The sequence below is a fragment of the Magnusiomyces paraingens genome, assembly GCF_902498895.1.
Source record: "Magnusiomyces paraingens strain CBS 517.90 genome assembly, contig: contig2, whole genome shotgun sequence".
In the NCBI taxonomy this organism is placed as follows: domain Eukaryota; kingdom Fungi; phylum Ascomycota; class Dipodascomycetes; order Dipodascales; family Dipodascaceae; genus Magnusiomyces; species Magnusiomyces paraingens.
Window position 1 is genome coordinate 826874 of NW_022474068.1, and position 25447 is coordinate 852320.

At 42.6% G+C, this 25447-nt stretch overlaps 7 protein-coding genes across 7 annotated transcripts; 3 read left to right on the forward strand and 4 right to left on the reverse strand.

Moving 5' to 3' along the window:
- Positions 1–1553: 1553 nt before the first annotated feature.
- On the reverse strand, positions 1554–2147 carry SAPINGB_P001996 (uncharacterized protein; the record flags this gene model as incomplete). The annotated part of the gene is made up of 1 exon (XM_031996716.1): positions 1554–2147. The coding sequence occupies one exon, from the start codon at positions 2145–2147 to the stop codon at positions 1554–1556; it is 594 nt and encodes a 197-aa protein (XP_031852607.1).
- Positions 2148–3387: 1240 nt separating this feature from the next.
- SAPINGB_P001997 (uncharacterized protein) lies at positions 3388–8358 on the forward strand (the record flags this gene model as incomplete). Its single annotated transcript, XM_031996717.1, has 2 exons — positions 3388–4309; positions 4559–8358. 2 exons carry the CDS (start codon positions 3388–3390, stop codon positions 8356–8358), a joined length of 4722 nt encoding a protein of 1573 aa, XP_031852608.1.
- Positions 8359–8606: 248 nt separating this feature from the next.
- SAPINGB_P001998 (uncharacterized protein) lies at positions 8607–13869 on the reverse strand (the record flags this gene model as incomplete). The annotated part of the gene is made up of 2 exons (XM_031996718.1): positions 8607–12605; positions 12709–13869. The coding sequence occupies 2 exons, from the start codon at positions 13867–13869 to the stop codon at positions 8607–8609; spliced, it is 5160 nt and encodes a 1719-aa protein (XP_031852609.1).
- A 1461-nt stretch (positions 13870–15330) lies between these two features.
- On the reverse strand, positions 15331–15900 carry SAPINGB_P001999 (uncharacterized protein; the record flags this gene model as incomplete). The annotated part of the gene is made up of 1 exon (XM_031996719.1): positions 15331–15900. One exon carries the CDS (start codon positions 15898–15900, stop codon positions 15331–15333), a length of 570 nt encoding a protein of 189 aa, XP_031852610.1.
- A 326-nt stretch (positions 15901–16226) lies between these two features.
- Positions 16227–18284, forward strand: SAPINGB_P002000 (uncharacterized protein; the record flags this gene model as incomplete). The annotated part of the gene is made up of 1 exon (XM_031996720.1): positions 16227–18284. The coding sequence occupies one exon, from the start codon at positions 16227–16229 to the stop codon at positions 18282–18284; it is 2058 nt and encodes a 685-aa protein (XP_031852611.1).
- Positions 18285–18650: 366 nt separating this feature from the next.
- Positions 18651–22517, forward strand: SAPINGB_P002001 (uncharacterized protein; the record flags this gene model as incomplete). Its single annotated transcript, XM_031996721.1, has 1 exon — positions 18651–22517. The coding sequence occupies one exon, from the start codon at positions 18651–18653 to the stop codon at positions 22515–22517; it is 3867 nt and encodes a 1288-aa protein (XP_031852612.1).
- Positions 22518–22720: 203 nt separating this feature from the next.
- SAPINGB_P002002 (uncharacterized protein) lies at positions 22721–25312 on the reverse strand (the record flags this gene model as incomplete). The annotated part of the gene is made up of 2 exons (XM_031996722.1): positions 22721–25168; positions 25241–25312. The coding sequence occupies 2 exons, from the start codon at positions 25310–25312 to the stop codon at positions 22721–22723; spliced, it is 2520 nt and encodes an 839-aa protein (XP_031852613.1).
- Positions 25313–25447: the final 135 nt, after the last annotated feature.

Genomic DNA, 25447 nt, shown 5'->3' on the forward strand with positions numbered 1-25447 from the left:
TGAATAAATTAACTCAATTATTGGCAAGTTTTCATTTTTTTTTCACAGTGGCAGATATTTGGTTATAACATCTTTACCTGTCATGGAAGTTGGTCCAAAACTTTCATCATCATCATCATCATCATCATTATCATCATTATCATTTCCAAGGTACAATATATACAAATAACATTCTTCGTTTCTGTGGTAAATAGACCAAATATGTTTAATTAAAAGATGATGAGAGTCCAAATAAAAAAAAATAAAATTAATAAATAAATAAAATAAAGTCAGTAGAAAGAAATTGTTAAAATGTTTGATGGTTGTTTACATTCTGAAAAAAAAAAAAATTATGGGAGGATTGTAAACAAATGAATAAACAAGATTAGAAACTAGTCTACTTAGATATTAGCTTAAAAAAAATTTTTTTTTGAGATCTAGATAGTGAAATCTTTTAAAGCCCAGAGTTTTTTAAACATTAGATTTTGAAAAGAAGGACAAGAAGAATAGAAAAAGAGATTATATAAATAGGTCTACTTAAAAAAAAAAAAAATTCTGGTTATCGCCAAAAATTAAAAAAAAAAACATGATTTTTTAAGACTAACACAATATGATTTGGCTGTGCATGATACTGATAAACGAGAATGATAGTAAAAACGAATGCTTGATTTACTTTGTTTTTTGATCTTTAGTTAACTTAATGTTAAATCATAATCATTGATTTAAATTAAAAAAAAACAAAAAAGTATCTCTCTAATACTAAGCCTTCTATTCCTATGTAAGGTCGACGTAATTTTTTTTTTAATAAACGTAACTTCTATTTAAACCAACGTCGTTGTTTAGTTAAAACCCTTTTTTTTTTTTTTGACAGAATCAAAAAAAGAGCAAATTTTTTAGTTTTTTTTTATTTTTTTAAATGATAATGAATGATCTTCAACAGGAGAATAACAAAAAAAAAGAAAAAAATATGTGAAACAATCACAGGTGGTCTTAATTTTATTTTATTTTTTATAGAAGTTTGGACAAATATGTCATTCACACGATCAAAGACTTTTTCTTTACTTCATGTAGCAAAAAAATAAAAAGAAAGAAAGAAAGAAAAAAAAACAGAAACCCCTCAGTTTCTTTCTTTCTTTCTTTTTAATTTTTTTTTTTAATTTCAAATCAAAATGATAAAAAAACCGGACATTCCGTTTCAATGTTGGTCTGGTTATTATAATTTATTTTAGTATTTCGGGATAAAAGTATCTACTCAAGTACTAAACATTCCGTTATCTTATGTATTTTTTTTTTTAAATATGCACTGGAATGTATCATCATCAATAACAAATAATAAATTCAAATACATTTTCTTTAAATCTTTAGTTTCCATTCCACAATTATTATTATTATTATTATTATTATTATCATTATTATATGGTCATTAATACAAGGTCATGTACAAAAAAAAAAGTATAAAAATAAAAATAAGAATCTTCTCCAGTCCATTCTTTTAAATCGTCATCATTATTCGTAGTCGTAAAATTAATAACCAATCATCCATCTGTTTTTTTTTTTTTTTTTTTTTTTTTGATTTAATCAGTATTCTGCTTCTTCTTGCGTCCAAATAACTTGCGCTTCTTCTTAGGCTCGGCGGCATTCGGATTATAAGTCTTAAAGGGAGCATTGTTATCACCAGAAGATGCTCCATAAGATGACATTGGGTCTCCACTGTTTCCTACACCAGCAGCAGCATATGGGTTTGAATCAAAGTGTGGGTACGTAACATTACTTGAAAAGTTTGGTCTTGGGTTCCATCCAAATCTCGATGTTTCCATTTCCTCACGTAGTCTCTCATCACCTGTGCACAAGTATTCAAAGCCGCGGATTGTATCAAGAGGGCGCTCATTGCGGGGGCGTGTAGGATTAGAACGGTCTGGGGCCTCGATAGCATTACCGAAAATATCACGCATTACTAGGTCTGGAGAAACGGTGGCCATATTTCCTTGAGTATTTGCAGACATTTGGAAAGGTTCTTCATCATGAATGGCAGTCAAGACAGGATCGTGGACATCTTGGGAGCGGGTTTTGATATGGTGTTTGTTTGTTCCTGGGTCGACGGAAGGGTCCAGGCGGCCGACCTGGATGGGGTCGTCATTATTTTTGTTGCCTCGTCGGAATAAGCCCATATTTGGTTGATTAGAAGAAAAAAAAAGAAGGAAAAGTTAAGAAAAGTTTATATTTAAAAAATTTGTGAAAATTGAAATGGAAATGAAAATGAAAATGAAAAAAAAAATAGGTGTAAAAGTAATAAAAAGTGAAAATATAAATAGAAGAAGAAAAGGAAAGAGGAAAAGGGAAGGGAAAAAAAGATAAAAAAAAAATAAAAAATAAAAAGTTCGGACTTAATGGGAGTTTTATAAAGCAAATAAATAATAGATGTAACTATTTATTTATATATTTATTTACAAATAAAAAATATATATATATATATAATAAATAAATAATAAAAAGGTCCGAAATGAGTGGGAAAATAAATAAATAATTTAATTTAATTTAGTTCTATATATTATGTAATAAATTAAATTCTTTTTTTTTTTTTATTTTTTTATTTTTTTTAAAAAAAAAAGATGACGCAGACAGGCAGACACACAGACATACACACAGAGAGAAGTAAAAAAAAAGAAAGAAAAAAATTTTTTTTTTTTTTTTTGGTTGACTGGGATGGCTACTGCTGCTAATGTGCTGCGGCAGCCATAATAAAAAGAAGAAAAAGAAAAGCAGCAGTAGTAGTAGTGGTAGTAATAGTGGTAGTAATAGTGCACTCGGAAGGACAGGAAAGAGTAGGGCGGATAAAAGAATATTATTAACAAGCATTATATAATCATTAAATAATATTGGGAATATATATATACAGTTCTTATTTTTTATTTTATTTTTTAGTAAATTGTAATAGTTGTAATAGTTGTAATAGTTGTAATAGTTGTAATAGTTGTAATAATTATAATGAAGTTATTTTTAGAATAACAGTTTTATTTTATTTTATTTTATTTTATTTTTTTCAGATTTTGTTTAATAATAATTGTGTTTGTCACAGATCAATTTTTTTTTTTTAAAGTTGTTGTTGTTACAGATTTTATAAAAATTTAAAATTTGTCACATATTTAGTCACCTGATTAAATAGAAAATACATTTATACTTTTGTCACACATTCAGCCTCACCACTAAATCAACACAAATAACAATAAAGAGAGCCCTTTCATTTATTTAAAATAAAAAATAAAAAAATATAAATGACATCTTCTTCCTTTCATTTTTCTCCATCTTTTTTTTTTTTTTTTTTAAATCTACAATATCTTGAAAAAAATACAATAATAACCCTTTTTTATCATAATTTTTCACACTTATATATATATATAAACTATAATAATGTTTAAAAGAGATCACCATAACACAGATTCTCAATTTGTAATAGTCGAAAAAGACCCCCTCTCTGGTCAAATCACCGAAGACCACCGCACAAGTCATAAAATTCTTTCTGGAACATCTTCATTATCTTCTTCTCCTAGAGCACAATCACCTGTAAGAGCTCTTCTTTCAGCTCAAAAATCATCGTCATCTTTAGATAACAATAATAACAATAGTAATAATAACAATCATACTAATCAACAATACATTTCTTCTCCACAATCTTCAACATTATACTCTTTAAATTCTCCAGCTGCAACCTCTTCAGCTCACAACCTGGGTTCAAAACTTCGTGAAAAACTTACAAAAAACTTGAGACCAACATCTTATCTATTAAACAACTCTTCTTCTTCAAATATAACTTCTACAACTAACTTATCATCTCCATCAACTCCAGCGTCTCCATCACCAGCAATTAGCATTCCTATTCATTCTCCAAATATGGCCCTTACAACTACTTTTTCAGCATCTTCTCTTTCTTCATCTTCATCTTCACCTTCTTCATCTTCCAATCCGCCACTTACTCCATCATCTCCTGGCTCTTATTCTTCTTCTTCCATGTCATTACCAAAACATTCTATTCTATCGTCGAATAATCATCATAACTCAAACACAGCCACCAGTACGTCACCAAGTAAATACTCCGCCCTTTTCCATTTAGCATCATCATCATCATCATCATCATCATCAGCCGCAGCAGCAGTAGGAGCAACCTCTGCCACGTCGTCCTACTCTTTGACTTCGTCATCCTCGCCATCTTCGCCATCACCTATGATTACGATTTCATCTCCAAGATCAACTTTGGGTCCTGAATTAAACGAGCCTAATAAAGCTTTGTTGGAATTATTGGCAGTGGTGGACCCCACAAATGAACGTTTGAATCGTAAGTTATTTGTTGAAAGTTCCCAAAAAAATAAATAAAATAATTTCTTCAGCCACTCTATTGAAAAAAAAAAAAAAAGAAAGAAAGAAAAGCAGTCATTGCAGCTGCACTTTTCAATGTGATGCTGTTTCAACTAGTTTTAAGGATTTGAACCTTTTTTTTTTTCTTCTTCTTCTTCTTCCTATTAAATACTCCTTTCTTAAACACTAACAACTCTTTTTTTTTTTTCTTCTATCTCCCCCCTTAAAGGCTCATCAAACGGCTCTGGTGATTCTAAATCATCTCAAATTCCTGATAAACTCGACCCAAGGAAAACTCAACTGGCCTCTAGTATCATGTCTTCTTTCCCTTCTTCTCAGTCAAGGCGTGCAGCTCCTTCAGTCACTGCAGTTAATCTCCCTTCTGTTGCTACTACTACTACTACTACTCCATCTCAGCCGCTACAACAACAACAACAACAACATCCAGGAGTTCAACAGCAAAACCAACCAATGACATCTCTGCCAGTTTCTTTCCCTCCTGAACTGCCTCCAAGACCATTGAGCTCGCAAAATATAACTCTCTCAGCAGACTATAACTACTACTCTGACAATAATTATAATAATAATAATAACTCTTCAAATGGCAATTTTGGCAATATCAATGCCATGGACGACAACAACAACAACGACGACGACGACGACGACAACCAGTCTTATGTATCTGACGCAGACTCATTCACCATTGGAGACGAAAAGCGGCTGTCAGTTATGGTCATGAGCCCTGGAAGTAACACATCATCTTTCAATGGCTATAATAATAATAATAATCAGCCTTCAACTTACGAATATTCACCGCAGCAACAGCAACAACAACAACAACAACAACAGTTCAACGCCCCAGCCTTGACTTCTAGCCCTGTAGAGGTCCACCTTCCACAAAGCCCGACTTGGCACCACCCAGCCGGCAATAACGGACCCGATCTCATTGCTTCATCGAGAGCTCACGGCACTTTGTCTCCAACCTATAATCCTTCTTCCACGCTTACCACTAGTGGCATAAATACTGGAAATCGCTCTGTTTCGGCAGAAAGTACCGCCAGTACCGCCTCTAATTTGACTTCAGTTAGTACCGTTAGCAATATCTCACAAGGAACATATCTCATGGATTTTGGAGCTGCTGGCGACCAGCAACAATCTTTCCCAAGTACTCCCCATTTGGTTATTAACAAAAGTCGCGAAAGTGTTGTGAGTTCAACCTCTGACTCGGTTCCACATCCAATTCTTAATGTTCCCAAGACTCGCCAACAACAGCAGCAGCAAGCATCCCAAGATGGGAGTACTAATAATAACAACAACACAAGCCATCCTGATCTTCCTAAAATAGATACGTCCACCCAGACGGATAACCAGGACATGTGGAACTTGTATCCAACAGACACTCCAATCACCCCAAACCAAAACCATTACAACCATTCCAGTGTACCTCCAGGTAGTGAGTCATCGGCATCAGTCTACAGTCCAGAACTGACTCAACAACAGAACCATTACCGATCTGTGGAATCCACACAAGATGGTGCTGCTCATCAGCATTTTTACCAGCAACTGCAAAGTACGTTTCCTTCTAGTACGGCGCACATAAATGACGTTGAAAATAAAATGGCCGCCTTGACTACTGCAGAACCCACAGGTACTTATTCCCACAGTAGCAGTAGCAGTAACAGTAACAGCAACAGCATTACTTCTCAATCTGTTTCAGATACATTACAGCAACACCAACAACAACAACAACTTTATTCTAAAACAACTGTACCGCTCTCACTCATGCCCCGGTCCCCCGCACTGGATGCTACCGTCTCATCTGCAACTGTTAATACTCATACTTCTGTATCAAACACAGGCCTCCCTTCGCCTATTCGTGAAACTTCCAGACAACAGCCCTTGTATTTTGACCCGGCATCTCTCTCAGCTTCTGACTTGACTGCTCAAGGTTCCAACAATAGTTCTATATCTCTTGCATCGTCCGGGTACTCGTACGGAATGACACCTAACGCCTCCAAGTTAAATGTTCAACAGTTTCAGCCAACAAACAATATCTTTCATCCTTCTTCTCAACAACAACAACAACAACAACAACAACGTCAAATGCAAATGCCATCGGATGATCTCATTGCGCAGTACAATCAAGAACTCGAAGTTCAAGAGTATCAGCGTCTTAATGCTAAAACCCACCAACAAGCGCTGGGAAAACAGTTTGATTTGGAAATTCCTGCAATCAAGGTCAATGACATGACTCATGAGTCTCTTTCATCCCCACATGAACCACCACAATTGCAGTATTCAGATAGTCTCAGGGAAGCTGCTATTACCACTCCTTCAGGACCTTCCTCTCGGTCATCTTCATCTCCACCTCCATCTGCAGGGAAAGAAAACAGCAGCAGCGGCAAACACGGGCGACACTTGTTGGGGATTTTTAAAGGCCACAAGAAGAAAACAAGCAATACGCCACCAGCATCCAACGCTCACTCTCGAGACTCATCTGTCGAACCTCCCAAGAACCGTAAAACTAGCCCCTATGAAGGCCTCATTGTGCAACCTTCTCAAGAACAGGTCAACGAATGGGAGCGCGAAGCTGAAAACTTGGTTCTGCGACTCCCTGGCAGTGACTCGCTCCAACCGCTACCACCATTCCCAAGCAACTCCAATGGGCTGTATGGGTCCCCAGTTCACGCCGACAGCGATGGATCTTTATCTTCAGATCGAGACTTGTTAAGTCCTAATGCAGCAAATAGCCATCATCATCATCACCATGGAACAGGAGGAAATAGCGCGGCGAAAAAACTTTCACGATTCAGTGCGCTCATTACAGGAAATGCATCAGGTAATAGAAACAGATCAAGCAGTACATCGTCTGTTTTTTCAAACGTCTCGGATGTATCTGTGCATGAAGATGCAAATGTACATCTAAGCCCAAGCAAGGCTGCAGGTGCTACAGAAACAAACAACACCTTGTCTTCTAACATGATGCTTCACCACGATGCCAATGTGAGTTCGTCATCAGTAAATTTGACATTTTCCAAAGACACAGATGTCACGCTACACCGTGCCATTGACCTACATGAGGCTGGCCGGCTCACAGAGGCTGCCGAGCTTTTTCGGGAGCTAGCAGACCCGGACCATACCAACCATCCCCTTGCCCAAGTGCTCTACGGACTCTCGTTGCGGCATGGATGGGGTGTCGAGGTCAATGAAACTCTTGCGTTTCAGTACCTACGGCTTGCAGGCAAAAACTCGGCAATGCTACACCAGATTATTGCGGAAACAGGGTTGTCGTCACAAGATGGAACAACATCAGCAGTCACTGCAGTGGCTGCAGGTGCAACAGCCGATTCTCTGCCAGTTACCCCTGTTTCGGGACAATACCCAAGCGACCAAGAAAATAATAATAACAATAATAATAATCTCACATCAACAGTCATTGGATCAAGAGCCCGAAGCCGCGCATTATCTTCGGCCGCAGTGGCTGCTGCAGCACCCGCAGCTACTGCAGCCGAGCTTCAATCGCATGCGCTTAAAGCGCAACCCAATTCCACGGCTGGTCTCGATGCATTATTACCATCTGCCATAGTTCCTCCTTCTTCTTCTTTTTCTACATCTTCAAAAGGCCTAGCAGCAGGGGCTCCAGCGGCGGCAGCAGCAGCAGCAGCAACAACAACAACAACAACTGCCAATGCGACTGCGACTGCGACTACGGCAACTACAACTTCTACGGGTGGTTTTGCACGCGGAGAATTGACGTTGGCTACATACGAGTTAGCCAATTGTTTCCGCAACGGATGGGGGTGCGACAAAGACCCTGCAGCAGCATTGACATACTACGAAGCTGCAGCACATCTGGGTGATCCGGACGCAATGTATGAGGCTGCGTGGTGTTATCTGAATGGGTTTGGAACCAAGGGTAAGAAGAAGGATAAGTATAAGGCTGCACAGTATTATCGTATGGCAGAAAGTAAGGGGAAACATGAGGTGGGCAACTCGTGGATCTGGAAGGAAAAGTATGACCCAAAGTGATTTATTTGTTGTTTGTTGTTGTATTTAATGGGTGGATTATAAAAAGGAAAGTCTATATAAAAATGACGCCGCACAAGGGTCCTTTTTGGCCTTTTTTTTTTTAAAAAAAAAGAAACTTTAAATGCCATAATGTCTTTTTTTATATATTTGTATATTCATTCATGCATGCATTAATTAATTCATTTTTCATTCTATCTAAAAAAAAAAAAATAATAATAATAAAAATTAATCATAATACTTCATCCTCCTCACTTGCACACAGGCGATCGTATCCCCGATGATCCGCGTCCAAACTCCAGTTGAAGCTCTTGAGTCTCATCGCTATCATTATCGTCATCGTCATCGTCATCGTCGTCGCTATCGCTCAAGCAAAACCCAGCACCAACCCCACATACAGGACTCGCGGGCCCAGGTGTTGTATAGTTATACGCAGACCCGTCGCACTTGTATGCGTCCACCATTTGCCGGTGGTACTGGACTTCGCCCACTGCCACTGACCGGCTTCGCGCATGTGCCCCGTATCCTGGGCCGTGGCTGCGACCTGTTCGTTGACTGTCACCGCTTAAGTTCTTATTATTGCCGTTTTCCCCTTCTTCTTTTTCTCTATTACTCCCTGGTTTGCTGGTGCGGCTACTGGCTGGCGTAATGTTGGCTGACCGTCGTGGTACATTAATTACCAATGACCCGGATGACGAGTTGGCACTGCTGCTACTTCCAGCACTCACTGTACTATCGTGACTTGTGGTCATATGAAGCGAGTACCCGCTACCACTACTCGGCAATACAGATAATCCGCTATCTCCAGTAGCTGAGTATGCCAGCGGCATCATGCCTCCAGGTGTTGTGGGCACCCCACTGGGCGTAATTGGTGTTGAGATGCTAACCCCAGGAGGTTGACGGTACGTATGATGAGCCACAATATGTTCCATATCGTCATAAGCAAACCCAGGGGACATTGGCATTAGTCCACCACTACCAACACCGCCGCCAAGCATCTCCGAAGCAAGATTCGATGGCAATGGTAGCACCTCGCTCCCGCCGCTACTGGTGCTCAGCCGGCTCACAGTGCTACTAATACTATCTGCCCGGCGCGCGTTAAAGCTGGCTGGTGATGATGGGTTAAATCCTGCAGTAGCTGCAGTCTTGGATGGGTGGGGTGACAATCGTGGAGCAGTCACCGGTGCAAACTTAGAGTTAGTCGAAAACCGGGCTCCTGTAGGCGTCGAGACACCCGATCCAACCACGCTGCCAGACCCTGTTGGTGTCACCGGTCCAGGCGTAGATACAAGCCGTGAGATGGTGGCATAAGTTGGGGTGGGGATCGGCGGTAGCGAGTTTTTCTTAGAAAGCGAAGGAGCAGAACTGTTTGCAGATAATGGAACACTTGCCGGTGTGCTGCTCTTTCTGCGCTCCACCACCAATGTCAAACCGCCGCCGCCTTCATCAGAAGACGAGGAAGATACTGAGTTGATGGATGCAGCTGAAGAGCTCGTGAGGGTGGGTCGAGACCCGTTGTTGCGTAAGTGTGCTGGTGTTAAAGCGTTAATCTTCATTGGGGTGGTATTTGTAATATTTGTTATTTCAGGAACACTCGATAGCGGTTGCATATCACTAGATGTGCTTAAACGATGTTGGTAAGATGACGAGGTAGACTTCTTGCGTAAAAACAACTCCGAGTCATCTCCAAACCCTCGCTCATCATCTCCAAATAACCCGCTATCGCCATCATCCACATCCAACTGAGGCAATTGGTGACTGCTCGAGCCCTTGAGCCCGCTCAGTGTGCTATAGCTGGCTGTGCTAGCGGCGCTAACTGCGCTCTCCGTGCTGCACATGCTGCCATCATGGCCTGCAGGCACGGGGCCCAGCCCCGTTGTAGTTATTGTCGATGGGCCGGAAATACTGGCCGAGCCGGCAACCGGCGTCGCCAGCCCACTCGAGCTAAAAGTGTTACTAGGGGAATGGAACGGTATGCTTACACTGTCTCCCCTAATGCTATTGTAGGATGTGCCTAGCTTATCGTCATAGTCATATCCGTCCGAGTATCCAGTTGCTCCATAGTAATCTCCATAGTCCCCCAATGGATACGAATGCTTTGGAATTAAAGGTTTGCCACGGCTATTGGTTGGGCTACAAGCACTACTACTGTCATCCGATTCACTTCCTGTGCTGGAGGTATCCGTCAAAACACTGTGAAGCTTGAGGTTATGACGGCTGGATGGAAGTCTTGGTGGAGCAGCAGGGAACGACGACTGTGGTGACACAACAAAGTTGACTCCGTCGGTGCCGCTGCCGTCATCACAGCTGCTTGCACTTTCTTCGTCGCTGTCTCCAGAAAGAAGCTGACCTCCTCTAAATGGTGAAAAAGAAGGAATGGTGAGCCGTGGTGTGGCTGACTTCTGGCGTGTATCTATTGCGCCAATATCTGATGGTATGGCTCCCATGACTGGGGTGATTGGCGACTGCATTGTTGGCGATAAGCTTCCTGGCGATCGCAATGAATACGAAAGATGGCTCGGGTCCCCAGATGAGGCAGCGGCAGCGGCTGCTGCTGCTGCTGCTGCTGCAGAAGCTGCAGAGACTCCGGATCCAATTCCAGCAGTGTTGTTGCTATTTGTGCGACTAATTATTGCACCAGTCAGAGACTTTTCTCTGTTATGACCATGAATCTGGTATTCTCTAGGATTGGAGGTTTGCCAAGTTAAGGGTGGACCACCAGATTGCAAACTAGAAAGCGACGACAAACTGGAGAAGCTTGAGCTTGTGCTGCGGCGTGAACTCAAGATAGCCTGATCAATAAGTTGAAGAGAGTTGTCGTTAATAGTAGCAGCAGCGGGGCCTACAGCAGCCATGGCGGCTGCGGCATTGGGAGCGCTGTTCCCGGTATTTTTCCTAGAATTGAATCGGGACGATGAGGTTGTCGAGTAATCCGACTCGTGGCCACTGCTTGTTGAGGAGAGAATGGTAGATGACTCAAAGTACTTTTTATTGCGGGCTTTTACGTCGCTTCTGCTGGGGCCCTGTTTTGGGGACTTTAAGCCAATGGTGGATGCAGAGGGTGATCTATGTGTTGTGTCTCTGGAAACGGAACGCGAGGGAGCTCCGGATGGGTTTGCCGAGGAAGAAGAAGAGGACCCCTTACGTCTGAGACCGGCAAAGTGAAGCGCAGAAGAACCTAATCGCGACAAGCCACGGGATATGCCGCGCTTAATGCGACTTCCGATTCCAGATACAGCCCGTTGGACATCTTCATTGGTGACAACAATGCGCTGATCATCTGTGGTGTCTGTCAAAAAGTGTTCAAGGCGTGGAAGATCCATGCCTTCCATCATCCAAGGATGGTGCTTGATGCCATTTAAATCGATGCGTTTTGTAGGATCTTTTTCAAGAATCTTACGTAAAAGGTCCTTGACTGAAGTAAGTGCTGGGTTTGGAACAACGGGGGGTCTCTCAATATCTTCAGTGTTACCGTCACTTTGAGGAGACTGTTGTCCCTCTTGTTCATCCTCCAAGTCGTCCAAAGAATCATTTGAAAGATCGGCATTGTAAAAGATTGAATGAAAGTTGCGCTTCTTTTTAGGGACTGGGAATTCCGAGACTTCGTCTGGGAAAACCAAGGGATCATTTGCAATCACATCAAAAAGCTCAAACTCGTTTTCAGCGCTAAATGGGAGTTTGCCATAGATTAAGCAAAAAAGAGTGACACCAAAAGCCCAGATATCAATTTTAGCAGTGATAGGGGGTCGTGGGCCCCCATCAGGGGATGATGTTGCACATAGCTCGGGTGCGAAAAAAGCCGGTGTTCCCGCGGTTTTTGCCAACTCAAATTCATCGCTCGTGTTAGCATCGAGGTTGGTTGCATAGGACACACCAAAGTCAGATATTTTAACAGTATCATTTTTGTCACGCAAGAGGTTTGCAGGTTTTATGTCGCGATGAATGATGCCTTGGAAATGCAGGTATTCAAGGCCAGAAATGACGTCTCGAGCAACGTCACGGGCTTGGTCTTGGGTAAGCGCAGGATTCCCATCAGCGTCTTGCCAATGAACTTCACCTCGTTCCAAGTACTCGAGAACCAGGTAGATTTTAGAAGACGAGTCGTCAAGAACTTCCAGTAGGTTGACAATGTTTGGGTGGTGGCATTTTTTCATAATGGCAATTTCCCGGCGGACTTTATCTTCATGACTAAGACCTGGGCGAACACGACCAAGTTTTGGTTTGCCAAGCCTGTCAACAATTTTAATAGCCTATATATTATTTCAGAGTGGTTAGAAAAGGGAGAGAGAGAGAGAGGGGGGGGGGGAAGGGAAATGATTTTAAAATGATTAAAAATAAATGTTTCATACATACCACCAATTCATTTGTTTCAGTGTCGAGAGCAAGCTTGACTTTGCCATGCTGGCCACGACCTAACTCTTTAATAATTTCGTACTTGTTAAGTAGTTTTCTTCCTGAGACGGGGTTGACATCGATGACGACATAGTTTGTTTCCTTGACTGAAGAAGAAGTTGGTGAGGGGGGCATGGATGGGGAGGAGGCCGAGCTAGAAGTGGAAGAAGGTCTGCGAAGCTCGCTAAGTGGGGTTCTAGTGGAGCTTGGAGAACGAATCTGTGCAGAGAGAGCTGAGGAGGAAGATGAAGTAGAAGAGGAAGGATGTTGGAGATATTTAGGGACAGGAGATTCTAGTTTGATTGGTGGTTCTAAAAGAGATGTTGAAGATGGTGGTTGTTGATGTTGTTGTTGTTGTAAACAATGTTTTTGGAGCAACGACTCAGAAGTTTGTATTGAAGAAGATTGAGGGGATCTAAGAGAAGCGGTTGTGTATTTTGATTTATGAGATGTTGTTGAGGTGGAAGATGCAGCACTATCATGCGAAGAGGAAGAAGAAGAAGCTTGGATATTATTTGAAGAAGATGATGTTGAAGATTTTTGTAGATCGGGTTTATTAGAAGCAGGCAATGTAGGAGTATTATTGTTGTTATTATGACTGTGATGGTGTTGGTGTAAATAGGAGAGTTTATGCATGAAACTAAGAGAAGATGATGATGAAGAAGAAGCGATATCAGGCGAAAAAATGGAAGATTTGCTCGATTGAGAGTGAAGAGACTTGTGAGAAGGCTGATGGTGAGAAGAAGAAGAAGTAGAAGAAGAAGAAATGATGGAAGATGGTGTCGAAGTGCCATTTGTGTTTGGGACTCCGCCACCACCTCGAGCTGATCGATATCTTGGGATTGGAGAGGCAGTAACTGGAGATTCAGGGACAGAATCTGGAGGTGAAACTGAGTAAGTTGATGCAGAAGAGGAGCAAGAATTGGTTGAGATATGGTGACGGTGGTTATGGTTTGTAGAGGGAAGATCAACTGTGGTGATTGTAGCTGTGGATGCCAATGGTGAAGAAGTGGATGTTGATAGAGGGGAAGAAGAGAATAGCTGGCTGGTTCCGTGACGAGCGGAGACCTTGGTTAGAGGTATTCTTGGAGAGTCATGGAGGTCTGTTTTTGGTAGAGACATTTGTATAATATGTGATGTTTGTGTATAATTGTGATGAGGGTTGAGAGGATAATGAATTGGAATCAGACAGCTATAAAGAATCTCTTGTCATACTACTGCACAATGGCTGAAGTTTTTTGTTGAAAAAAAAAAGAGAAAAAAAAAAGCTTCCAATGGAAGTTTATTTGAGGGATTATTATGATTGAAAACTTGTGATTGTTGTTATATTTTAGTATATAAAGGATTTTATTGTTGTTATTTGTGATTAGTATTTGTGGTGGTGGTGATATTTTTTATATATGGTGGTGGCTTAATTTGTTTGGAGGTTTAAAAAAAAAAAAAAAAAAAAAAACAAAGGGGTCTATCAAATTTTGGAAATGACATAACTGGTGAGTCAGCTTTTTCAGTTAAAGACGTCATAAATCGATGTTGAAAAGACGGGAGGACTGCTGTTTTGGGAATTTTAAATTTTTTTTAAATTTTTATTTTAAATTTTTATTTTATTTAATATATGGAAATAGAAATTCAAAGGTCATCATCATTGCCACAAGCTAATTAGCTATAAAGAATAAAATAAAAATAAAAAAAAAAAAACTTTAAAATTAATGTGTGTATATGTGATTATGATGATGATGATGATGGAGATGCCTAGTAGTAGCAAAGGAAATAAGCAGCAACCATGTATATAAAGTTTGTATGCTAAAAAAATAAAAATTGCAAGATAACAAGTTATTTCAATAAATATTTGTGTTTTTTTTTACTACTACTCAAAGTTTATAAAAGTATCGATATAAATATTTAGAATTAGCATCATCAACAACTATTCTTTAAAATTGGCAAACTTTGATGGGGGGGTTTTGCCATTTTATGCATGCACCATTCAAGTAACAAATTGTTTCGATCTGTGCGCCTCAGGTTTGGTTCAGTTAAATAAAAAAAAAAAAATTTTTTTTTGCACTGTACAGTAAATAAATGTCATATGTCACGTGATAAATTAATAAGTTTATTAAACGTTAAGGTCAACTAAGAACAGTAGCTAAATTTTATCACGTGATGACTCCGTGGCCAAGCTGGCTAAGGCGCACGACTGTTAATCGTGAGATCGTGAGTTCAATCCTCACCGGGGTCGATTTATTTTTCTTTTTCTTTTTATTCTTTAAAGAATAAATTTGGAAAGAAAAGAATGTGTGGATGAAAACCTCTCTTTTTTTCATGTAAAAGTCAACAACTTCATTAAAAAAAAATTAATCTACAACAGTTAAATAGCTCTCATAAATAAATTACCATTAAATCACGTGATTAAAGAGTGCTTATCTGTACCTACTATTCAATCTATTTGCACGTGTCAACGGTTGGTTCAATGAGATGACCAAGTGTCTTCATTTGCTTATTTTTCAAATCAATTTTTTTCAAAAAAAAAAAAAAAAGTCTATCTTTCATTTATAAAAAAAAAGTATTAAAAGTCAATTCTAAACTTCTTGCTTAAGCAGAAGAAAGAGCCTCGGGCTGACCAGAAAGAAGAGTGAACACAGGAGCATTGAGCTTCTCACGACCCTTGAGGAAATCAAGTTCCAACAAAAACAGATACTCGGACACAACACCTCCCAACTTAGTCACCAGCTCGCCTGCAGCCTGCGCAGAGCCACCAGTAGCAATGATATCATCCACAATCACAACATTCTCGCCCTTAGACACAGCATCTGCTTGCATCTCAAACTCATCAGTAGCATACTCCTTGGTGTAGGTCACAGACACGGTCTCACCAGGAAGCTTACCACGCTTGCGGACAGGCACAAATGCAACACCAAGCTGGAGAGCCAACGCAGGACCAAAAATAAAGCCACGAGCATCCAGACCAACAACAACATCAACCTTAATGTTTTTCTGGGTAAGGTGAAGCTTAAATCCGTCAATAAGTTGCTGGAAGGCCTTGGGATCACGGAAAATGGGCATAATGTCTTCGAAAAGAACTCCAGGGCTGGGGAAATCAGGGTATTGGCGGAGCTTGCCACGAAGAGTGGTCTGGATTTCAGAAAGAGATTGAGAAGACATTTTGATTCAGTTTTGTCTATTTATTGATTGATAATTTGAGTTGGTTAGAAGAATAAAAAAATTTTTTTTTTTCAAAAAAAAAAAAAAAAAACAAGAAAAATTAAGTGGTTTGGCAAGAAGAAAGAGTGCCTATCGGTGGTTGTTGCTTTGTAAAAAATCTTTTCCAGCTGCCTTTTAAATAAAATTTTCTGAGCCGCGCATTTTTCTTTCTTTTTTTTTTTTTTTTTTTTTTTTCACACCGCCATAACAAAAGTAAACATACATCACAACCTAAACAAAACAAAGCATATCTTTCACCACCTTAATATATACCCATATCCATAAAAATGGTCCAGTACCCACAAGACCTCTCATATTTCGACAGCGAACTAAACCGACTGCTCTTGAATGGAAACATTGAAGATGCCATCTACATGCTTAAATCTTCCATCTTACATAATGCTCCAACCTCAGTCACTCTTCCAACTACCCCACAGCTTCGTTTCTTGCTCTCTTATGCTATTCTACCTGCATGTCTAGTGCCAGCTCCTGGAAGAACCTCTCAAATCTCTCAAAAATCTATGTCGCAGCAGGTCGTCAGTGTCTTGAGCACAATCATGCAACTCATCGGTATTCTTCCTTCATCAGATCCTACAAATGCACTGCTTGTTGATACCACAAAATTGGCCCCGGATCGTTTGACCCACTCATCATCTTCCATCGACCGAAGCTTCGATCCTATATTCGTGTTTTATGCCATGCTTGATCTTCACTTTGAAGGAAGTCTACCCCCCACTTGGCAAGTTGTTGACCCCACATCTGGCGAGCTTCTCGACTCACGCAAACCAGGTGTCATTCGCAAAAATATAAACGGCATCACTGGACCTGGCCGCCGCAAATCTTCACAGGCTGGAAGTTTAGGCTCAGGCCCAGGACCTTTTGAAATTGAAACAATTGGTGGACGTTTACAGACCAGATCAGCTTCACGAAGGGCCAAAAAGGATATCGATCAGTTATTTTCCCAACACGCTTCCTTGATTGCCAATGATAACAACAACATCAACAGATCAAATGGGGCAACCTCTTCTGATTTTGCATTAAGCGAACCTAGTTTTAACTCGTCCTATCCTGGTGATGATCATAATGACATGAGTGAAAATGATGAAGACGATGATGAAGATCTTGATCTTGAACTTCTTAACTTTGACTCCGACGAGGATGTCGATATGACCCTGTACAAGTATACCCCTAAATTCCCCGCCTCGGAGGTTGGTGTGGGCGAAGCACCGGGAGATTTACACTATGCAATCAATTCTCTCAAGTTTGACGATTTGCTCTTCACCTGGCCCACTCTCAAGCTCAACTGCGGGTTTTTAGGATGGATTCTCCAATACGACACACACTCGACTATTAGCCGAAACTTACGATTCACCGTTCTACGACCCATTCTTGATCTGGTGCTTTCCATTCTAGAACATAACCTTGAAACCACTGCTGCATTTGATTCTCAATCCATCTTCTATAAGTGGATCAGTGCAGAAAGCTCTCCTCGTCGTATTGCTACCCTTTTAATTGCAAACTTTCACAACGTCTCACCAGAAACATTACTGACCTTCCGGGCATATCTCCCCCATGAAGAAGTTGTCGAGTACGAGCGACGACAACGTGAACGTGCTCAAGATGAAGGGCTTGTTATTGGGGGTACTGGATCTACTGATGGAGAGGAAAATGCCAATAGTGCAGTGTGGGGTGCTGCAGTAAATAATTCAGGTCCTCCAGAAAGTACACCACCACAAAGACCTCCCAACGAAAGGCTAGTGTTCAGAAGCTCTTTCATGGCCCGCGCCCGTCTAGCAACACTTATTTCCCGCGGATATCGCAGCGACAAGGATCGAATTATATACTATGAGTTTGCGGCTCGTCGTATGATTGAACATCTGACTCCATCTACATTATATTCACAACTCACAGCCCCTGGGTTCCCGCTTGAGATTGTGCGCGAAGTAGCACGCATCATGTTTAACCGACTAGACGTTCTAGACCCTTCCACACGGATTGGGCTAGCGCATGTTTTGCGCAGTATTCCGGATGTTATGCTTGAGAAGGATATATACTTGACTGTTCAAATGTACTTGATGGTACTCAAAGCTGTCATTTTCCGGCGTACTGAAGACCCAGCTAATAGCGAGGCTTTAGTAGATGCTATTTCCACAACTCCCAAAAGACGCAAAGCCAAAGTCAAGAAATTAGACATCGAAGAGGTAGAGCCCGAATATGAGGAGCTTGTGCAAGCTGCAGCCATGGGTAAGGCTAGTCGTCGCCGATGTCTACCAGCGCCAGCTCCCCAGAAGTTTTTATCAATGCTGAATGGGCTTGAGTCGGAGATTGCGATGTTGATTGCATAGTCGGTAGAGTAATATATTATGTAAGAAATCACACGAAATGTAACAAATCACATGATACCTTATCGTCGTTATCTTGTCGATAATAAACGGCTAAGCCTGTCAGCTCTGCCAGCTCTTTCAGCTCTGTCAGCTCTGTCAGCTCTGTCAGCTCAGCTCTGTCCTACCATGCCCTGCGCTGCCAACATCTAAAAGCCCACGTTTTCTAAAGCGTCAACCTCCCGCCACCACCCATCTATCACCATCTTCATCACTATCTTCATTACAATTTTCATCACCAACTTCGTTACCATTAAACCACAAAACATCAACAACCAGTGATTAGAAGAACAAAAAACGATTCGTAAAAAACCTTTGTCTTTTCGCCCAATGTCTGTTCCCGATTCTTCGTCGCCTCCGCGACCACAGTCGGCGTCGTTGGCTCCATTTATCCCCCTGGCCCAGGACGACTCGTGTTTACGAGCTGCCCCGGCGTTAGCTCTTGATCACCACGCTCCTGCAACCAAGAAGCAAAAGCAACGCAAGTCTTATGATACACTTTCTCAGTCTATGTTTGTGACTCCCACTTATGAAGACTCTTTTTCTCTTCAACATCATCAACAACAACAACAACCTGTCATTTCTTCGGCATCCTCACTCAGTCCACAGTCCCAAGGTGGACCTCCATCGTCAAAATCTCAGCGAATCTCGTCTTATGCATCTTTGCGCAGGCTTTCTGTTGCTCTGGCGGCTGCCACTGGGCCTGGAACCGGGGCATCTGCATCGACCCAGTCGATGCTTCCGTCTGCAGACACGCCTCTGTCCCAGTCTCTCATGTTTGAATCTGATGCCACAGCATCGTCGTCTCGTAAGGTTTCACCTGTTTCTTCTTCTACGACTTCTCCTGCGACTTCTCCAGCTCTTAAGGCTGCTGCTGGAAGTAGTAGTGGTGTAGTCAATTCTACCGACAACAACAACAACAACAACAACTTATCAATGGCTGCAACATCCGATAAACCCCTCCAGCCAAACTCTAAACCTGTATCAAATATCAATAACAGTTCTATTGATCAAGAAACTTGTTCGCCATCTTTTAAGCCTCTAGACAATTCCTCTCAGGTGCCTCTCATTTTTACAGACCAACAGCAGCTACAATCCATGGGGCTGTCTGACTCAAGCCCCTCCTCTACTACCTTACAGGCTGCTGCAGATAATAACAACACTAACAACAACAACAACACTAACAATAACAATAACGCCACCACGGAACCTTCAACCACTGCGCGTTCCGCTCCCACTCGTGCTTCCTGGGCGTTTCCTTGGGGTCGTGCTTCAAGTGTTGTCACAGTCAAAGACGAGCAAGGCCAACTTGTATCTTCCTTCGAGCAGCAGCAGCAGCAGCAGCAGCCATCTTCCGATCCCGTGCCGGTTTCTTCTCTTCCGTCGTCCGTGACAGTACTGCCCGCAGCTACAGCCGCAATGGCAATTCCTCGCAGCTCATCTTCTGCCATTGCTGCTGCTGCTACTTCTTCTTCTTCTTCTTCCCCAGCTACCTCTAAATCCCTTTCAATCTCTCATCGTCAACTAAGCACCGCTGCTGCTACAGAAATGTCTGCTATATCTCGCACAGGATCACCTGCAAGCCGCCGCCGATCATCATGGTGGTTCTGGGGACACGGTACCATCGAGAACACTCCTGAGGATGGACTTACTCCGGACTCGGCTTCAGTTACATCGTCCTCAGCAACTGCAGATGGACTGCTTTCTTCATCTCTTGTCCCGGCAATTGCAATCAACCCTGCCGTGTCATCGTCTGTCACTTCTACTACTCTAACAACAACAACTATTTCAACAACCACTACAACCACTACCACAACAACAACAACGTTCCAACAGCAGCAGCAACAGCAGCAGCAACAACAACAGCATTTGATAAACACACCAAATGGCAAGCTCCGACCATTGTCTCAAACGTCGGCATTTACACTTGTTCCAGAGAACCCTCGCATACATTCTCTGGACGATGCCGTTGACCCCAATGCAGTTGCAGTTGCAGTTGCAGCAACGGCAACTGCAACTGCCGCTTCAATGACTTCTTCTAATGCAACTATTCACATCCAAGAAACCCACACTGATTCGGAATCTTTCACAGGGTCCATCTACTCGACATTTACTCGCATATGGCCTTTTAATGCCGGACAGCAGTCCCAATCCACACTGCCTGCGCTCACTGAAAAAAGTCCCGCAGAGGACCCAATTGAGCCACTTTCAGCTGCAACAACGGCTGCTCATGCGGCTACTTTATCTTCATCATCAGCTCAACATAGCCCCTTGTTGCAATCACCGCTAACCGCATCGTCTTCAGCACCTGGCAGTGTTCCGGCTTCATGTGAGACTCTTGATAAGCCTGTTTCTTTAGCTGCCGCTCAGCTTTTGTTAATCAAAAATGAAGCAGCAGCACCCTCTGCAACTGCGGGATCTTCTCCGAGTTCTTCACGACCAGTATCTTCAGCTTCTTCCGTGAGACACCTTAGCACTGCTCAATGCGCATCTAACAAACCGTCAAATAAACCTGACAATGGCTCGTCTGATACGGAATCTTCATCTGATGCTCAACCCAAATTGCCGTCTCAGCAGACCCAAAGGCGCAAATCCTCTTGGGCCTTTTGGTCTAAGCAGTTAGACGAAAGTACTCAAGAAGACGGTGTGGATCAGTCGTCGGGAGAAATTGCAATTTCGGGCACAGACTCTGCTCAACACCCAGTCAAGGTAGATTCTCCACCTGCAAATCTCGAGATTGAACAGCAACAAACTGAACCGGAGACGAAGAAATCTAAAAAGTCTAAGAAGACACCATCTTCTCAATCAGAGCGTTCTGAATCTTCTCAAAAACCCACAACTTCTTCATCTAAGCCTGCCGTCAATACCACACCGGCCCCTGCACCTCCTCCATCGAAAAAGTCGCGGTCTTCCAATAAACGCCCGAATCTTGTTCTGCCCTCTATTGAAGATTCGTTCCCACCTTACTCATCTACGCAAATCATCAAGTCATCCATTAAGCGCATGCTCTCATCCGCACTTGTCAAAAAAATTCCGGTGCCGGCGCCGGTTCAACTCCAGATGCGCGATCATCCACATCTTTACCGCACGACCCCCCAGCCAATAAAGAAAGTCGTCGTCATTGGCGTTCATGGATTCTTCCCCATGCGCATGCTACGCTCATTTATCGGCGAACCAACAGGCACATCGGTAAAGTTTACGACCATGGCTGGACAAGCTTTTGAGCGCTGGGCTGAGGATCATGGATGTGGCGACGACGTGGAGATTGAGAAAATCGCATTAGAAGGTGACGGTAAGGTGCTAGAGCGCGTTGAAAACCTCTACGACCTTATGCTCAACTGGCTTGACCATATAACTGCAGCTGATGTTGTTCTCTTTGCTGCACATTCCCAGGGCACCCCAGTCTCGGCACATTTGCTTGCCCGATTGGTAGAAGAAGGCCATATTGGCCCTAATACCAAGATTGGCTTGCTCGGTATGGCTGGAATCTCACTTGGCCCATACTATGGTCTTGACCAGAGCATTGTGGTGCGTGCCTATTCCTCCATTGAGAGCGATTCCCTGCGTGAGCTTTTCGAGTTTCAAAACCCAGCCTCGGTTCAATCGCGCAAATACGCGGCTGCGCTGCGCACTATTGTGGCCCATGGAGCTAAGATTCTCTTTATTGGCTCTATCAACGACCAGCTGGTCCCGCTGTATTCTTCCACATGCATTCATGTTGCGCACCCCCATGTGCTGCGTGCCGTGTATGTGGACGGCGGTGAAGATGTTGCACCGGAATTCATCTCCAATTTGATTGCACTTGCGCTTCGTCTCAAGAACCAGGGTGCCTCCGAGCACGGTTTGCTCAAACAAATCTCCGGGTCTCTGTCTGGATCTTTACGTGGCGGTGGTCACTCGCGCATCTACGATGAGCCCCGCGTTTATGACCTGGCCATCCAGCATCTCCTTGAAACATCAAACGCTCCGGCAAATACGCCAGTCAAAATTGATGATACCTTTGAGGTCCCCCGTTTTAATAATAACCCATATTTGCTCCCCTGGGCTCTCCACGGAATGCTTTCTGAGGCCGCATGCCGCCCAGATCTTCAGTCTGCCGTTACTGAGCTTATTTCAGAGTTCACCACGTGGAAACCAGAGTCCAAACCTCTTAAAGATATCAAGTACAGACTCAGCGCAATCCAGTCAAAGCTCTAAGTGTGCCATAGCGTGTCTGCACTTTTTTTTTTAATTTTCTTTAATTGACAACTTTACTTAAATCTCGTCATTCTCATATTCATCATTTGTCATTATTTTCATCATTGTCTTTTAAAAAACGCATTCTTCTATAAATGTAAAAAAAATGGAAAAAAAAAATTGAAATTAAAAAAAATGTCAGAGAGAAATCAATCCCCCCTTTTTCATCGCTTAGACGATGCAATTCGCGTCTTGATTGGACTTCCAAACGCTATTCGCTGTGTCGGACCCGGCCGTGCACCAGCTATCGAAGTCCCTCCAAGCCGTGCAGTTACCCGAGACGATGTTACTGCTGGTTTTGAAGCTGTAGATGTACCATGTACCGGTTCCTTGCGTGTTTCTCGCAAAGTAGTACCAGCAGAAGTAGCCACGACCGGTTTCGAAGGTTCCGGCGCTTGCTTGGCTTGGTGTGGTTTTGTAGAAGAGAGACTACTGCCAGTACCAGGTTTTTTGGACGACTGAAAAATGTTGGCAGAAGCTGCCTTGGCCAGTCCTAGCGCATACAGCCCGCCACCTGTACGTAGCCGCCCCACCACGCTGGCCGCTGCACTCCCAATCGTCCCCAAACTGGCTCCGAGTGCAGATCCGCCGGCAGATGTCGTTCCTGAGGCAGTGCCTGCGCCGGCAGTGCCAGCTGCTGTGACCCCAGACCCATAGTCAACCGACGTCATGTGTAACCCGTCTTCATCCACCTCGATTTCTGATGTTGCCCGGCTTGCTGTGCTCAGCTGAACGCCAACCGAAGGTTGTCGGCGCAACTGTACGCGTTGACGTTTTTTGGGTCGTTGAGTAACCCCACCGCCTACAGCACCAGCATCTGTCAAACTACTTTCATCTTCTATTAAATGTGGCTCGAAGCTTGTCATATGCGTTGCCAGCATCGCTGTTCTTGAATTGACACTAGCAGCACCCACACGTTTCTCACGCGCCGCATCTAAGGGCGAAGCTCCCAGGGAATCTCGGTATTCTGCAGATTCATCATTTTCTTCTGAAGTTTCTTCTGCGTTTGCTTCTGCTTCTAAAGATTTTTCCATGCTCTCGGTATCTTCGTCGCTGTTTTTGCGCTTCAAAAACGATGAAAATCGTGGTATTTTGATAGACCCGGGCGGCTCACCTCCTCGTAAATTGGAACTAGAAAAAACTAATGGCGAATCGAGAAGCCCAGCAGCAGGATTCAAAGGATTCACACGCCGCCGGTCTTGTGCCGCAGCAGCCCGCGCCTGCGCAGTCCCCAAAGACCGCTGGACCACCGGCGACGTGTAAACCCCGCGAGTTCTTGCTGGCTGGGTCAGCTCTTCGCTTTTTCCGCCACGCGTATGATCTACCTGACCTTCCAAACCTTTAATTTTCTTGCGCATTGTTTCTTGTTTCTTTTCATACACTGCCTTCAGTTTTTCCTTTTCCTGTACCAGCTTCTCGTTACTAATCTTGGATTGGGTAATTGCGATTTCTTGCCTATTGATACGCGCTCGGAGCTCGGCAATGGCAGATCGTAACGATCGCTCAGATGAGCCTGAACTTCCAGGAGCCCCCAGACTCTTTGTTGGGCTTGTGGGATGCTGTCGTGTTGGACTCATATATCTCGACTTGGAAGGCGACATGGCCCTTGCATGCTGAATTTCCATGTCCCGCACAGTTTGTTCCAGCTGCTTGATTTTCTCATAGGCCAAGTTGAGCTCCTTGCTCATCTTCTCTACCGCAAGTTGTCGCTCCTCATCTGCATCTTCTGCAATTTCTCTTTGCTTTTCGAGCTCTTCCTCAAGTTGTGTCACCAAATCTGTTACTACATGCGTTTCATGGCGACTCTTGTTGGCAACGCTTGAATAGTCGCGTCGCATATCTTCAATCTCAGCCAAGTGTACGCCGTTAAGTTGTCGCATGCTCTCCTGACTTTTCTTTTCTAATGCAATGAGCTCATTTTGGTGTGTTTCTTGCAGCTTGTCAAGTTCTTCCTTGACTTGTTGCTCCATTTCTTTTTTAGCCTGTTGCATGTACTCCTTCATCTGCTCCTCTGTGATCATTTCTTCTATTTGCGCTTTTAACTCTTCGTTTTCATCATCTCGGATTTTAATTTGGTTCTTTAATGCTTCGACCTGGTTTCTCATAGCAGTAACTTCAATGTCTTTGATTTCTTCATTCTTGACTGATCGTTCCCGTAGTTGTCGCACCTCTGCTAAAAGCTTTTCTTTTCGCACTTTGTAATCTCTCTTGGCTTCTTTAAGCTTCAACGAATTCTCTCGTCGCTCAGCCTTTAACAGTTCATGGTAATACTCTAGCGGAATGTTCGACTCTTCTGGAATATTTTCTTTATTCAGTTCCAATAATGTTTCAAAACTGGATTCCTCAATGGTACCTGAAGAAATATCTGAAGCATCTGATGGCTCTTTTTTACTAGAATCATCGGTATTCTCGTCGGGTATAACCTCCACTACATCGGAACTTTTGTTTCGCTTAGACTTGCGCAGTAGTAGCTTTTCGCTTTCATCGGACTTTCTCAGTTTCCCGCGAAGCTTGGAAGAAATATCTTGTAATGTTTCATTCTCAGCTGAAAACGAATAGTACTCTGTCTTGTCGCTTGTTGTTGATGCTGTACTGCTTCGTCGAGTCTTTTTCTAAACACAATGTTAGTGATGTTTTATTTAGAAAACAATTACCCAAACCAACCACCCCTCCTTCAAACATACTTTTGACAATTCATTCGAATCACTTTTCCGTAACGAAGACTTTTTCTTACTCTTTTTAATCTTTGAAGACATGATGATTTAAAGAAAGGGGTCTAAGAGTATTCTGGTAACCAGTTACTCTGGGTGTGGTTATATTTTTTTTTCTGTGTGTGTCTGGGTTAAAGAAAAAATAAATCGGCCCTGTTGCTCTGGTTTGTTTACTTTCAC